General features: G+C 39.5%; 1 protein-coding gene across 2 annotated transcripts in view; it reads right to left on the bottom strand.

Moving 5' to 3' along the window:
- Positions 1–866: 866 nt before the first annotated feature.
- Positions 867–16488, bottom strand: part of mpped1 (metallophosphoesterase domain containing 1) — a 60216-nt gene continuing 44594 nt past the window's right edge. For both annotated transcript variants that reach the window (XM_034217640.1, XM_034217638.1), the window contains exons 5-7: positions 11213–11328; positions 6555–6668; positions 867–4086 (exon numbers count right to left, since the gene is read on the bottom strand). In XM_034217640.1, the coding sequence (XP_034073531.1) occupies positions 3965–4086; positions 6555–6668; positions 11213–11328 (352 nt within the window). In that variant the 3' untranslated portion in view covers positions 867–3964. The remainder of the gene's footprint in view (positions 4087–6554; positions 6669–11212; positions 11329–16488) is intronic.

Raw genomic sequence — 16488 nt, 5'->3', positions numbered from 1 at the left:
ACTCTTTAATACTTATATTTCAGAGACAGTTGGTCAAACTTTGAATTTAAAACATTTTTTGAATATACAGTAAGAGATATGTTTGCCCCTGGGTTGGTTTATCTATCCCTGACGAGAAGATTTTTGAATTTAAAAACCATGAAAAAAACTAATACGAACAAGAAGAAATTGATAGAGGATTTGAGAGTTATTTGACTATTTGTCACTTATTTGTGTCCAAAGCCAATTAAATAAAGTGCTTTTGTAATGATGCAGACGACGGGACTGGGTGAATGTTTTGTTCATATGGTGAAGTGTAAAGTGAGATGGATGGCAAGAAGATAGGAGGGTGTCCGTCATTAATTTAAAGAAAACACAACCGCAGCAGTTGCTCTGAGGGGAGAGAAAAATGTAGAGAGCTGGGAGTCATTATCTGAGGACGCCAAGAGAGGGAGGAGCAGATGGAATTGGAAAAGGGATGATCCCAACTGAGAAAAAGAGCTCAGCATTGTGGTAGAAAAGAAAGAGGGAGGGAGATGGAGAAAGACAAGAGTATATGAAAGCTAGTTGTATTAATGGCAAAGTAAAAACGCCATCCACGAATAAATTACCCGGTCTCCCCTGGGATTACTAATGTAATTATTTGAACGAGGGTCCTCATTAGAATGTGCAGAGGTGTGGAAGACCTGCGGAACAAAATGGGAGACGGGTTTAGTTTAACTCGCTGCTCTGGGCTCTATAATTGATATGAGACACAGATATCTTTGATTGGATTAAAAGAAAGAACCAGGACGGGAAAAGTTTCCTCAATGCATTTTTAAGAACAAAAAATAAGAATAGAAAGAGAAAAGGGAAGAGCGACGAAGGAAGAAAACATGATCCAGCGGTCACAGATAAGGTTTTATTCAATCAGTGAATAATCTCTCAGAACCAGCAGAATCCTTATGGTTTTAAGAAAGAGAGGTACTTTACATTTTTAGAGTTGTCTCCAGGAACAACACAGTCATATTTTCCACGGTTGGGTCTTCATTTTTTTGCATACATTTCTAAAAAAATTTCCCCAACAACCATGGCAATATACAACACCATATGAACACTTTTATTCCAAAATGCAATACATCCATTTAAAGAAAAGACCTGACGTTCTATCCAGTATTGTTGGAGTGTGGAGGATCCAGCTCATAAACAGAATGTACTAATGATGCTTTAAAAAGTACCACCACAAACCGCTTTCAAGTTTTAGCCGACAATCATTCTGCCTGTGTAGGCGTCTCTTCTTTTTCAAAGAGATATCATTTTGGAACAAAACTCTTCATATGCAGATTGTCTGATTAGCAGAAGTCATTAACTCCTTTAAGCATGCCTCAAGAAAGAAATTTAAGAAATAGTACAGCACTTTTTTTTTTCTTGGAAAAAACAGGAAACACATAACACGGCTACTGAAGCAGAAGAGCATCAAAGTGAGACATCTAAATGAGGACTGGAAGTGGAGAGTGGGACCAAACAGAAAGGTTTTCTTGAAACAGATGAAAGTTCTCCCATTTTCTGGTTTTCAACAGTTCCCTTTATTCCTTTTTTCAGACCCATTCCTTCGTAGACATTAATTAAGTTGGTGTTTTAAAGGATGAGGCTGAGCACTTCCTCTCCTTGTACACTCACACAGACACACACCCGATGTTGTGCTTGTACACAATCCCACATTCAAAGTATTAATGCATATCCTTATTTAAAGGCTCCCCATTTCATGTGTCAAATCGTAGATCCTTATGATATTTTGTGCCAGAATTCAACAAACAAAAATACTTGTTTTTCTGATTCACCAAAACCAATTAGTGAAGTGGAAATAAGTGAGAAAAAAGTTGCAGCTGTTTGTTTCTTATTAACAATTGAAGTTTTGAGCAGAGGCAGTTGTTTGTTCCAACCATCCATAATTCCATAAACCACTTTTCGAGAGGGATTTTAATGTGAAAAATCTGCAGATCTTCAGCTTAACAGCAATGATTCACAAAATAAGTGATTATTTAAAAACCAGTTTTTATGCTTTATTAGAGTAATTAAATGCAGCCAATGACATGACCGTTTTTACTTATACTATTATATGTATGTGTCCGCAGGCCCGTCCCTCCCTACAGGCCGATCATGCAGACTGCGTGGGGCCTCACCTTCCGGAGGGGGCGTCATCTTGTGGAGGGTGCCTCAACTGAGCCGAAAATGCGGCCCACCTATGCGCTTATGTGGCGCAATTAGTGTGGCGCTCGCGGAACAGAGGGCCTCATCATATAACTTTGCGTGGGGCCTCATGTTGGCCAGGGACGGCCCTGTGTGTCCCTATGTGTTTTTGCTAGAAACAGACAGCTTTAACTTGACTGACACGATTATTTTTGAGTTTGCCTGAAATGTACAATACATTACATTTAATCTGCAGAAATTTCCTGAATTTCAAAATAAAACTTTCACGTTATTTTAGCAAAACGCGTAGGCATACATGTATATGCTGGAACAAGTGCACGCACCTCCCCCCGTTATCCACACAAATTGGTTTCTTAGTGAGTCATTCTGCTGCTCTTTCCTCTTTTGCCTATTTGGAAACATTAAGACATCAGCTGGCACAATGAATGCTGATGTGCTGAGGAAGCGAGAGTGAATGCGGGAGGAAACTACAGCTCCAGGGAGCGTTCATACATAATGTCGAGAACAAGAAGATCAAAGTATGACATGGTCTTATTATGCTAAGCACATTCAGACTCTTACTGAGAACAACGTTATTCAGAAATAAGAGCAATGGAGAAAAATAAAAGGAAAGCTTCTTAAAAACACAGACACATTTGTAAGAGACATGAAAGAGTTAATAATCACCAAATGGGGCCGAGCAGCTTTACAGAGAAGAAAATACCATAATAAGAATTTACATTACTAAGAAATTGACAAAAGGAAATGTAACAACCACAAATATAAACAAGTGTTTTTAAAGTATAGCAACAACCTGGAAATCTTTTAGAAAAACTTCAAGTTTTTTTCTTCTTTACACTGACAGAGAACATTTACATTGACCAGTTACAGTACATGTAGTTACAGCTTTATTCCTCTTGAAAAAGGATACAAAGTTTTATCTCTCAGAATAGCGGCTCAGAATTACTGTCCGTTAGCATTTAGCTCGTAGCGTTAGCATTTAGCACGTAGCTTCTACGTTGAATGGGACTCAGTCGCCGCTGAAAAGTTGTGGTAGTCATTCAAAACATGAATGATAGACAGGAATTCAAATTAAAATAAGAGTAGAAAAGGTGAAAGGGCAGCTACATGGAGGGAAAAGAAAGGGGGAAAATGAAGTGCTGTGCGTGGTTTCCTCTGCGTCCTCCTCTCGGCTGGTTAAGAGGCTAATGAGGGCTGTAATGAGGCTCAGGGGAGCCATGTCAACATGTTTGACTCCCCAACTCTCACACAGCCCTTAGCAGAGACCTCTTGCTGCCCTCACACATTGGCAATACAAAATAAAAACACTCCATCGTGCTCCGGGCGCGAGGAGAGGAAAGAAAAAGGCGGGAGAAATTAGGAAATACATTTTTAAAGTGGTAAGAGATAAAAGTTCTGGTAAAATCCCCCAGAGTCATGGCTTAGCCAAAAGTCTCATGTAGACAAGGTGCTGGGTCGTTTCACGTCCATCAACATCGTCTCTCTGAGAGCCACTTCAGATTGTCAGTGCAGTAAAAGAGTACAGAGAAATGTCCATTTGTCCGCATATAAAAGTGTCTCTCCGCTCGTCCATTTGCCTTTTAGACGCAATGTTGAGATGAAGAAATTATGGCACATTAAATAATATTTATACCGTCAGGAAAGGTCCCTTGCTTAGTCTGTTCCATCCCTCGGGTCGTACCGTTTGTGTCTAATTTTTACACAGTCGCTCTCCGCTCCACCACCGTCCTCACCTATCTTTCCTGGCATCTTTCTCCTCACTGCCGGCAGGTGTTTTGGGGGGAGCTTCCTCGTGTCATGTGCTGGTCCTGGGGTTAGGAAGGTCAAAGACGATGGGGGCGTTCATGGGCATGAAGTTCACGGTGCAGGCGGAGGCGTTGATGAATGTTGTGGTGCCATCAGTCATCATGCCGTAACCTGGGGAACAGTGGACCACATTAATCATGTTTGTAATCATGACTTATCAATTCATTAATTAATTGAAATGTTTCAATCTGATAAGTTTAACTACAAATTACAATTAAGAACCGCAATATGTGATAACTCAAACAAAGTGTTACTTCTTGTTGTACTAACACATGCATTTTGTAATTACCATCTTCAACGTAAAGGAAGTAATCGAAAAATATGTTTCTCCATATTTTGTAAAATGTTAATTTATTTTTTTCATGAAAATGATAAAACATACACTTTATAATACCAAACCGGAATGGATGTCCTCATCTGTAATTGCTATATTTTTAGAAAGTCTAAGGAATACGGTGATGCTTGTAATAAGAATATGGATGACAATACCCATAATCCACCTGTGATCTGGAATAATTTGGCCATGAAAGATAATCTACTGATCTAGTTAGCTTCTTTTAAAATGTATTTTTATTCAGTTTTAGATTATGATTGAATGAAATAAATAAATGTTATTTTATTATGGTATAATGATTGCTATAAAGAAACAAATTATACATTTTGCGTGACTATATATTTTTATAATTATAAAATTGTAATAATTATAAAAATAAACGTAAGAATAGGATTTATAGCAACTGTGTGTATTGGATGGGGTTATAATAAAGACAAACATATAAGATATATTTTGGACGTGACAGCAGAGCTATCAGCGCTCAGTATCACAGCACGTCCTTTCCAAAATGGAGTGATCCCAGTTTGAACAAATATATGCATGAGAGTGTCACACTAACAGCATTACAGCTAAAAAAATCCCTGCTTCAAAGGCACTTTAGATCAGCGTTCCTTCCAAATGGCAGATGTAAAAGTGTTACAATTTTGTCAAACATAAGTTAACTACCATCTCTCAGAAAGTACTACAATTCAGCTTTGCGCCATCAGTGATTTTTAAGTGTAGGTGTCACTTTCAGCATCTCTTGGAACCGAACAGATGTCTGCGTTGGTCCTTTCAGATTTGGAATACATGAATACAAAAACGCACTGCAGATCATTTCTGTATTTCTCTCTTTAAATTAATGAAGAGAGCTGCGTTCAGCCTATTTCTCTTGTTGTATAATCTGATCTAGTTTCTAATATGGCTCACTCTGATAGGGCACTGCTGCTCCAGGGGCTCAGCGCTGACCTGATAACCCTGAAAAAGCAATCCTCGGTCCATGGAGACGGCCTTTCTGCCCTCGTTGGCCTGGATTTAATGCTTATAAGGATGTGGCAGCTCAGCTATTCCATAATATACACTTTTATTATTTAAGACGTTCACATCAATCAGTGTTTTTCACTAAAACCGGTTGTTGAATGGCTGGAATTTAACTTTTGTAGGCAATTTTAAGGAAAAAGTATACATACAAGTAAGTATAAAACAAGGATGTAGATACATTTCTTTTCGTAAATGTTTAGGTTATAATACATGAGAAAATATTAGACAGTGATGTAGCAGCAGGGGTGTTAACTATCTGCCGCATTCAGAATCCAATTTTAAAGAGGCCATTCCTGGATGCTAAATATTATATTGCATCCTATGAATTTAGGTCGTTTGGATTTATGTGAGCCTTAAAATGTGTAAATGGTACTCTGTAAACAAAAGAGGGGGTAGTTTATATTTAGAGTATCTCTGACTAAAACACAGGAATTTGGAGAAATGTGTGGCCATGTTGAGAAGTTGTATCCTACTCCCACTTAAATTAATCAAGGGGGCTAATTCCACTGGGAGGAGGATTGACTCCTTCACTAACAGACCACTAAATCAGCATTAGCATTATAAATATTTGCAAGCTCCTTTTTGTGAAATAGTCATCTTTATTTTTTAAAAACATTATTTTAATGTTTTCTGAACTCTGTTGAATTTCTGTTTCTTTTGATTTTATGAGTATGATTTGACAGTCCAAATATTGCCAGAAAAACCAAATGTTCAGGCCATGGCTATATGTGTAAAAATGTAAATCATTATTAAACTATGGAAAGCGTCATGTATAGGAATAATTGTGTCTAAAAATGATGTAAAATAGCATAATTTAATAATAGGACCAGAACATAATACTGTTACCAGTCCTTTGCTTTCCTTGTGTTGCTGCTGTGCAAACCGGCCTAAAAGTTTGCCAAATCGTGTTGTATTGATTAAAAAACATTTCTGATTTTAAGGGCACGCCATTCACTTGTGATTGCATTAAATTGACAAGAGACACTTTATGTTTATGTTGTGAAGGGACGTGTCATTACCTGGGACTCTAGTTTATATAGTTCCAATGTAATACTATATCAATAAACAAGCATGACTGGAAAAAAAGTCCATTTGATTAAGACCTCCTCTTTTACAATGTTGAAAATAGTTTATTTGCTTTAAATGGCTGTGGATCGTCACATTTGTCTCTGTTGCAGCTGCAGCATTGTGTGAGTTTTACTGTTTTACAAGCACATGCAAGTACCTTCATGAATGTGTCCGAACACGTGAAACTTGGGCTGGACTCTCCTCTGGACGGTGTTGAGCAGCTCCATGCAGCCCACACGCTGCATCTTTTTCGGGACCCAGTCCAGGAAACCTGCACAGAGTGACACCAAAAATCAAACACACCTCACACTAAACGCACCACTTCCAACAGACGTATAATGGCACCACGACACATATGAAGAGCTGTAGCGCATGTGGTGGTATGCTAAGTATGCGAAAGAAAAGTGTTTTTCTATCTAATGAGATGTAATATTAAAAATATAATGGGCAAAAGTGTACTGATCATTTTGGGCTGACTTTCTAGTTTCTATTTTCATTTTAAATGTCTGAATTTGTCTTCATGCAGTTATATATTCATCTTCCTTCATACATCACATTTAAGAACAACACTCATTTCAGACTCCTTGTCTAATGGCAAACTGCACATTGCAGCACAAAAAAGACTCTTAGAAAGCAGCCATATAAAATAAAGATCAATCACAGCCACACACAGATGCAGACTTCCCAGTGTGTGTGACAAGGATGAAGCATGGAGTGTACATGATTTAGGGGCTGCTCTGCGAGGAGGGATGCTGCTGATGCTGAGTCAATAAAAGCATCAAGTCGGAGAAATAAAATGAGTGAGGAGCTCGTGGCTCCATCTTCCCTGCCTGCTGTCGTGCCGCGCAGACAGGAATAATAAAGTCAACACAAAGGAAAAAAGACAAATAGATTCAAGTGCACAAAATAACAAATGAGCCAGATGAGAAAAATACACTGAAAGAAGACTTTAATTCCTGCTTGCATAGTTTTTATCAATGTATCCATTGTTTCATATATGAACTGCTGGAAACATTATTTCCACAAATTATTAGAAGATTAAAATTTGAACAATAAGGCAGTCTGTTGGAGTCTGCTAATTCAAAGGCCTGGACAAAAGGCAACCTCTGGACAGTCAGGTTTAAAGTCTTTAAGGACAAGTCCAAACCAACTCTCTAGTATGAAAGGACAGGTGAAGTGACAAGTTGTTTACACATTGTACTTGAAAAGTCTCTAAGGGCGAGTCAAGACCAAGTGTCAAATCTCTAAGGACTAGTCCAAGTTAAGTTTTCAAGTTTTTTAGTACAACTCCAAGCCAAGTCTCTCTAAAATAGGTTTAGGTCAATTCTCAAGTCTTTAAGGAGTGGACTAGTCCAACTCCAGTCTCAAGTCTTTAAGAACAAGTCCAAGCCAAGTCTTTGAGGACAAATCTATGTCATGTTCAAGTCTTTTAAGGACAAATCCAAGCCAAATCTCTAGTCTGAAAGGACTAGTTTAAGTCAAGTGTCAGGACATTAAGTTGAAGTCAAAGCCAAGGTTTTTAGGGTGATTTCAAGCCAAATCTCAAGTATTTAAGAACAGGTCCAAACTAAGTCTTTAGGGACACATCTTAAATCAAGCTCAAGTCTTTAAAAGATGAGTCCAAGCCAATCCTTAAGTCTTGGAGAACGAGTCAAAGCCTTAACGAAAGAAACTCATGTCATGGCTCAAGTGTTTAAGGACAAGTTCAAACCAGGTTTACAGTTTTTAGGTAAAAGTCCAAGCTAAGTCTCAAGTGTTTGAGGACAAATCAGGTAAACTCTCAAATCTTTAAAGACAAGTTTACATTTCTAACGACAAGACCAATTCACAACTACATTTAGAAGTCTAACAGTTCAAATTAACCTCTCACCTAGCCCAAGACCAAAACATTACAAAAGTGTGTTGCTTTCGAGTGATATGCATTGACATGCCAATGCTGAATGACAAGTAGCATGAGTTATGATAGTTATGGCTGCCTTTCAGCAAGTCAGGGGCAACAAAAGAGAAAGGGAAGAGTCTCTCTAGGGATCTCTAAGATTCTTATTCTTTTTTTAATCACCAAACAAAGTGCTAAAACTCTCACTCACAGCACAGTTAATGGATCCTCTTAAACTCTACACAGACATAAAACTTCTGTGTAGGCTGGCAGTGAATCAGTCATGATGGTAAAGTAATACAGTCTGACTTCTTTGTCCTCTAAATGTATCTACTTGTAAAAAAAAACATACTTGTAGTATCAGTTTAGGTATGAAACGCCTTCAGAATTCTTTACAAGCCTTAGGAGATGATGGAAGCGCCGTGAGAAGTTACGAGGGCTTTTTGCGTCTCGGGGTATTTTGCTCTAATGTGCCGTTTGTTTCAAAGCAGCTGCTGCTTTGGGCACTGAGCCTGTTTTCCTCTTTTGTCTCACTTGCTCTCTTTCCCTCTTTACTGTTAACTTCTTCCTCACAGCCAGATAAAGAGGCCATATTTTTCCTTTCTAGCTGCCGATCTGCCGTTTTATCGCGCCTCATAAAAGACGAGAGCTTTTTGCTGCAGTGCGAAACAAGTCTTGCTAACACTTATTTTTCCGTCACCTTCTGGGCCATGTTCGTTTCGCACTCTTTTTAAAAAACATTTAAAAAAAGGATGTCTTTTCTTGACCTCTAGCGCTTTAAACAATCCTCTTTATTATGCACACTTTTGTGGTCCATACCCTTTATCCCTCTTTCTTTCTCATGCCATTCCTGCAATCTTGCTCTGAATATGTGAGCATGTGTGTGTGTGTGTGTGTGTGTGTCTCATGCATTAGTAGCCGGCTGTTGCCGCTCCATATGCCAGTGGCTTACGAGCAGATAGCTGGAGACACTTCGCTAAGCTGAATGGAAAATAAACGGCCGTGTTTGCGGCCGAGACGCAGACACAGAAATCAATCACACACACTCGTCTGAACACCACAGATGCAGAAGGAGATGAGGTGTGAAAGTGTGTGTGGGAGAGTGAGGGTTAGAGAGAGAGAGCAGTGTGTGCCCCTATGTCTCTATAGGATGTCAATTAGATTGCGAGTCAGCATCTGTGTATGTCAAACTCTTGCGACATTTGTTTGTGTGGGGATGAAAAATGTGAAAGGTGTTGACACAGGAGACTCTACAGGTGAAGTGTGTTTGTGACCGACTGTGAGAATGTATTACATTACCAATTACTCAACTACTCAAATATAAAATCACCTATCACCTTTTTGACAATTACGCAAATAGGTCAGAAATACAGCCCAACAGTGCCCACGATGTAACCTCAATTCCGTATTTTTGGTTTGATCGGGACTTGGACCGACAACCCATTTTGATATTTTTAAAGAAAATCAAGCATTTACACTGTTGAGGAAAATAAAATAAAGTTGATGAAGAATATGTCTTATACTTACTTAAGAAGAGAAAAGAATACACCTCAGAACAAGTCTGTAGTGTAATGAGAACTTGGACCAAGGTCTTTACCCATTATATCGAGAGAAACACCAAAATAACTTCTAGTCTAAGAGCACTTCCCTGAAGTGATATTAAAATGTGTACTTGATGGTAGGGTGAGAGCTGGTTTCTCTAACACTATACAAACATGTGCAGTGAAGGTCAGTTCACATGTAAGTATCTAAATAAAAGTAATACAAAAAATATGTTTTTCTTTATTTGCAATGAAGTCAGGTCCGATCCAGCTGGGGAACTTTGACTGTATAAAAAAAATATAAAAACGTGACTATAATATAAAACATGTTTTATAGGCTGGTGACATTCTTTCTAAACTCTATATATTTAAAATGTGTCTACGTGTAGATCAATAAATAAATACCGAAATAAATAAATAAAGGACTGAGAGCCAGATTTACTGGTCGGGAACAGATGTGACGCAATCTGCCCCAAACAGAAGTGTATTTATCTAACAGATGCAGCAGGCTGGAGTTAAAAAAAAATATATATATCATAGGTGAAGATCATGCCAATGCTATGTAACTTGTATACTGTATCTTGCTGGATTCACTGCGGTCAAGCGCTTTGGAACTGCCACTTTTGTGGAGTCAATTGATCCATCAAAGTTTATAGTGGTGAAAAATACCCACGATATACATTATATATATATATATATATATATATATATATATATATATATATGTATATATATGCAACCCCCCTGTAATTTCAACCCAGTCTCACGGCATTTCGTGTTATAGTCACGAAATGTATTTAATCTATTGATTCGTGTTCACCAACACAATTTTCCCATTTTTTTCGTGTCACACAGAACGATTTTAAAAGCAATGTATTTCTATTGGTAATGTGTTTCGTGCCTGCAACACGTCTTTTTGTCCGGTTGGGTCTTGGAAGAAGGAAGCTGTGTGGTTCATAAACACATTTTCTTACTTAATATCAAGCCACAATTATTGTTTTTATTTTAAATGGTATAATGTCGGACTTTCTTTGCCGTCCGCGAGGAAAATAAATGGGGCTCAGGGCCTCAGAATACTGAAATCTGTATTTTTAAAATCTTTTTTTCCTTCTAATTTGTTATTATTTACATTGCTTTTAAAATCGTGACTATAACACAAAATGCCGTGAGACTGGGTTGGTGATTTAGGCCAGGAGGGTCATAATCTCACCAAAATCCCACTATTCCCCTCTAGTTTAAGCAAACAAAAGCAATTTACTCTGAGCCCATCAATTGAAAATGTAAAGGGCGGCTTCTAAATCTGGCAGTGCTGGTGTGATTGCCAGCGGTGTGTGTGTTTGTGCGTATGTGTGTGTGTGTTTGTGTGTGCGTGTGTGTTTAGTGTAATGTGTGTCTTACCCAGTGGGGGGCAGTGTGTGACCAGGATGTCTGTGTTGTCAGGGATCTGGTTCCACTTGTCCAGCAGAGCCTGACCCCGAGGCAGGTTGAAGCCCCAGCCGTAGTACCAGGGCTGCCTGCAGGCAGACAAACACACACACACACGGGAAGATAAATGGTTAGTCCATTCACCATCAGTACAGACAACATCAAGTGAACATCTTATGCATTTCTCTTCGACTCTGGCTGTTAACCTTAATAATATTGCAGCTCATTGAAATGGGATTTGAGAGAAGTAACACTAAACAGAAGAACTCACAACCAAACAGCACACATAGTAAACAACCTACAACACTTCAGGCTTCATGGAAAATGTGTTAATGTGCTCATAAACGAAACACTCACAACCCTCTCAACACAAAGATTCCTTTAGTGTGTTCTCTGCGGGAATTTCTCTCTCACCCATTCCCCCCCTGCCTGAAACGCCTCCATTGGACTCCTTTGTTTACTTCTGTAACATAGTGACATCACTATGTCACGCTTATATTTGATAGTGCTGTAACACAATGTACGTGACGGGCCAGGGGGCGGGACATCTGTGAGCAGTTGACCAATCATCATCAAGAGAGCTGGCCAGTTAACCAATCAGAGCAGACTGGGCTCTGGTTTCAGACAGAGGGTGAAAAGAGGTGCTGCAGCACAGGCAGTATGAGACAAGTAAAGACTTTTTTGAACATTAAAGCATGGACACATGTCACAGAATACAATATGAACCTGATTATGCGCATAATAGTGCGCTCTAAAAAGATATTCTCACAACACTGAAACTACAGCAAACGAACCGCAAACACACAGCAAAAGTCAAATGTTTCAAAATGATGATGTGGCGTTATGTACAGGTTGTTGTACCTAAAACTTTGATGAAGTTTACAATGTTACATTTTTGCGGACCCTGTTGTTTCAACTGGACAGTCATGAGTCAGTTTTTGACAAAGAGTCTAAAATAATTTGTGATTGCAGTTTTTCTGCACTTACAGTAGCATATACTGTATGCAATCTTGCTCTGTAAGCTATCTTCCATTGCCTGAAAAAGTGACAGTTTTGCTTTCCTTAATAGGACTTTATTGCGATATTTTAACAGTGACTTCCTGAAGTTGCTGCCTTTGCTGGTAAATAATGAAACACACAAGGAAGTCAAAACATAGTGCGACTTCTTACTCTTTTTTAGCATCCCACACACACACACACACACACACACACACATCTTCTTCCTTTCAAGTGTCTTAACTCGTGGTTTGACCTTCAAGGTGAGAAGCTTCCAGGGGGTCTTCTGAAGAGTAGTCATGTACTGAAGGGCGAGGGGAGGAATCAATCAGATCCCTAGAAGGAGGGCGGGTGAGCTGAAAGCGACATTAAACTTCTCCTTGATCACAGTCAGCCCTTGAACGCTCCACGACAGGAAGACGAGAGAAGATCAGGGAGAAATGAGAAAAGAAGAGAAGAAGAAGAGGAGCCTTGATGGCTGGGGCTCGTGTCCCTTTACTTTGATAACGGACGCCTCGTATCGTGAGTGACGGAGAAGAAATTAACATGTCACTTACAATCTGTACTCCGATCCATCTTCCTTTCCAACGCGCCGCACGTGTGTGTGCAACGACGACGTCCGCTGGCACTGCCGCACAACCGGCTTTAAATTGCCGAGTGCAGTCACTCGAAACGCCAACTTTATCGCTGTGGCCGCTGCTCCACGCGTCTGTGCTCAGTGGAACATCAGATGAGGATTTTTTGAATAATTTCCGGAGTGAGTGTCTGTGTGTGACATGCTTGAGGACTTGAGGACAGGTTTGAAGATAGAAATAAACACCAAAGTCCCTTTCCAAGCTAAAAATGGGAACTTCAGCTCAGGGAGGGTGGTCAAGCACATGTGGCAGTAGTGCATCATGGGAAATCCCGTCCTATTTCGACAGTGCATCCGATTAAAATCCTCCCACTTCCTGAACATCAGAGAATACATTTCTGATGAATGATCTGATGCTGCCCATGGACAAAATCTCAATAATTTACACTGGGAATATGAAAACATTTAGACTGGCCTTAGCATATGAATAGGGCTTGCTTGTGCTTCATGTCAGTCTTCACGTGGACATCTCAATTAAAAAGAAATGAGCTCGGCGGTGCGGTTGATTCTCCCGATTCTCTCCGTTTAAATGTTGGGATGACTAGAGAGCAAATGAGGAGAGAAAAGACCAACAGACACGTGCTTAAAATTTATAAAAACTTGCCTGACTTGGATAGACTCTTTTCTTCTTTAACTTTTCTTTGTTGTGTTTAAACTACCTGATGATGTTCCTCTGATTTCTTTAATTTTGTCTGCATTTCTTATGTGAAAAGCAGGTTGGACTGTGACTAAAGTGATGGCAATCAGTCTAGATATTGGTCTCCAATATCAACAGGTTTCATTCTTCTTATCTAAGAAAGCTCTATTGAGATAAGACGTCTCTTTTTTCCAAGGTAAAGAAGCCTACATTGGTTTCCTATCCAAGGTCTATTAACTTTAGCAAACTGATCCTAAGCTCATTCAAACAGTCTGAGTGGCCTTGACCTAAAGGTAGCATGTGGAGTCAATAGCATTGATGTTCCAGCAAGGGCAGAGAAGAAGAAGACTGTTCGCCAGTCAACAAGCAAGTCACATGACATGAAAAAAATGACTTTACAAATGTTTTAGGAGAGTTTGTATGCATTTACCGTGTTTGTTAGACCCTAAGGACACAGATAATTGTATGTGAGTTATACCGAATGTTTTATTTGCATATGAGAAAACTCTGCAAGGCAGTTGTAACAACATGTTAATCAGAGAGAGAGCTGAATTTTACTTTCAAGTTTTTCTAATATTCTATCCACCGGAGAGTCTTAACATAAGAAACACCTTGCAGTTCAATACAACAGATTAACTGCATCACTAACTGAAGCCTTCAAAATTAGTATATCGACACTTTCTAGAAATGCAACAAAAACGACAATCTCAGCCTTGATGTTTGAACGGTGTGCACGCGACCAATGCACGGTGGCGCAGTTTGGTAGAAGCAGAGACTGTTTGATGGTGCATTCAATAATCCTGCATTTATAAAGTGCTTTCTTTTCTTTCAACCACTCAAAGGGCATTTGTTTTTATCATATTCAACATTCACACACAAATTCAAACACTGATGGTCATGCCTTCGCAGACTTGAGGAGCAACAGATCAAAAGTTAAATTGCTCTTTATCCAAAGCCACAGCCGTCCCATGATGCACCAGCATCCTATTTCTGTGACGCTGCAGTACAAATGTCATAATGCTCTGAAACTGATTGAACCAGTGGTTACCTGGAAGGTTTGGAATTACTCTAAAAGCAGATTGGTATACTTCAGAGAATGGTTTGCAATACTTGTAAGTATAAGCTGTTAGTGGGCAATGGAATAAAACAGTCAGTCCTTTAATGCTTGTTCAAACATGTGGTGATTGATCAATGTTGCTTTTGAGTTCCTGTCAAAACTTGTGAAAATATACTTTCAAATTATAACTTTCTTTTTAATCTTTTGAGAAGCTGTGTTTCTAATTTTGGACTGAAAAAACCTCAAGTTTGTCATCCTGTATATCTAAAACAATGAAGATCCAGTCTATCATTTTGTCAGCCGAGGATTACAGCACCATCTTTAAAGTACCGCAGCGTCTTTAATTTGGTGACATCAATCATTCGGTAAGAGAAGGCGTCACTCTTTGTCAAATGGTTTGTATCTCATTTTGCAGCAAGCCTCTTCGGCGTGCCAGAAAAACGTCCCCATGCCGACTGTAGGCGTCTCCATCACAGTTGCTAAAAAGAGATTATGCCTCGCTCAGAACTGACCGTAGCTTCTCTCAGTAAGAGACCCACCCTGTGATGTTGAGCAAACCCCAGACTAACTGAATGTAATTCCACGGATAATATCCCTGCTTCAGTATTCAGATTTGTTATCAGGTAAAGGGATTACAATGGGGCGAGTGATTTGTGTTAGAGGAGGAGACGTGTGTGACGCATATTAAAGATTCTGCTAATGTGCCGGGCTGGTATTTGTTATGGGTTTTTTATTTTTTTAAAAAGGAGAAAACAGATGTTTGTGTTAGAGCGCTCCATCCCCCGGCACGTCTTCAGGCAACACAAGGGGGGGAAAACAACAGCGTTCAAACCATTTCTACTTTCATTTCACACACCCACACACAGCCCTCAGTAACTGGCTTCACCTCTTTCTTAAGGAAAAACTTCACACTCTAAAATGCATTTAAAGATTTAACACAAACAGCAATGCACAGCTCTTCGCTTAAGTTTCGGAGCTTGCATGTATCACTGAGTGTGTGTGTGTGTGTGTGTGTGTGTGTGTGTGTGTGTGTGTGTGTGTGTGTGTGTGTGTGTGTGTGTCACTAACGGAGGCCCACTGATATCACTGGAGTAAGTCCATGAATCATTGAACGCCTCTGCCAAGGGCTGCCAGGCACCCATGCTTGCCTCTTTTTCTTCTCTTTTCCCCCTCATTCTCTCTCTTCTTCATCTCTACCCCTCATTACGTCTCTCCGTCCGTTTCCCTTCTCCTCCTACTCCCTTGTCTGTCTCCTCTTGACATATTACTCCATGTCCCTCTTCATCCCTCTTCAGTTCTCCCCCCTCACTTTCCTAGTTAGGAGGAAATGACCTGCTGCCAGGAGAGAGGCTGCCTTCTATGTGTGAGAGGGGGGATTTTTTTTAAACTAAATAACTAGCTAAGGTATTCTGAAGTTCAGCAGGGGAGGGAGAGGAAGAGTTTAGAAATAGACGGAAGGACTCCGTATCAATAGTACTTTTTGAAAACCACCAAAATGTGTATTACTAGTACTAAAATTGTTTAATACTTTTATCACATATTAACCTTAGGTAAACCTGCATCATATCGTGTTTTTGGCATACAGGCAAACAGCTGTTTTGGTCTATTCAATCATTCACGTCTTAAGTTTACTGTGTGTGTGTGTGTGTGTGTGTGTGTGTGTGTTGTTTCCTGCTCGACAGAGAGTGGTGGAGCCTTTTAGGTCGAAATATATTTGTGCCACATTCAAGTTGCAGGAGGATTCAACTGAAAGAGAGTTAGAGTTACAACTCTCTGTGGATCTGTCAATATGAGTGAGTAAGTTATAATTTGCTTATTTAGGACTTAATCACACGCTAACCAAGTAGACAGGGGGGGAGGTGAAGAAACACTGTGGTTCTTGAGTAAGAAAAAACGGGAAATACAAATTAAGCAGGATTACTGTA

The sequence above is a fragment of the Gymnodraco acuticeps genome, unplaced genomic scaffold (assembly GCF_902827175.1).
Source record: "Gymnodraco acuticeps unplaced genomic scaffold, fGymAcu1.1, whole genome shotgun sequence".
Classification (NCBI taxonomy): domain Eukaryota; kingdom Metazoa; phylum Chordata; class Actinopteri; order Perciformes; family Bathydraconidae; genus Gymnodraco; species Gymnodraco acuticeps.
The sequence above is the reverse complement of the archived record's forward strand: the minus strand, read 5'-3'. Positions and strand labels throughout refer to the sequence as shown.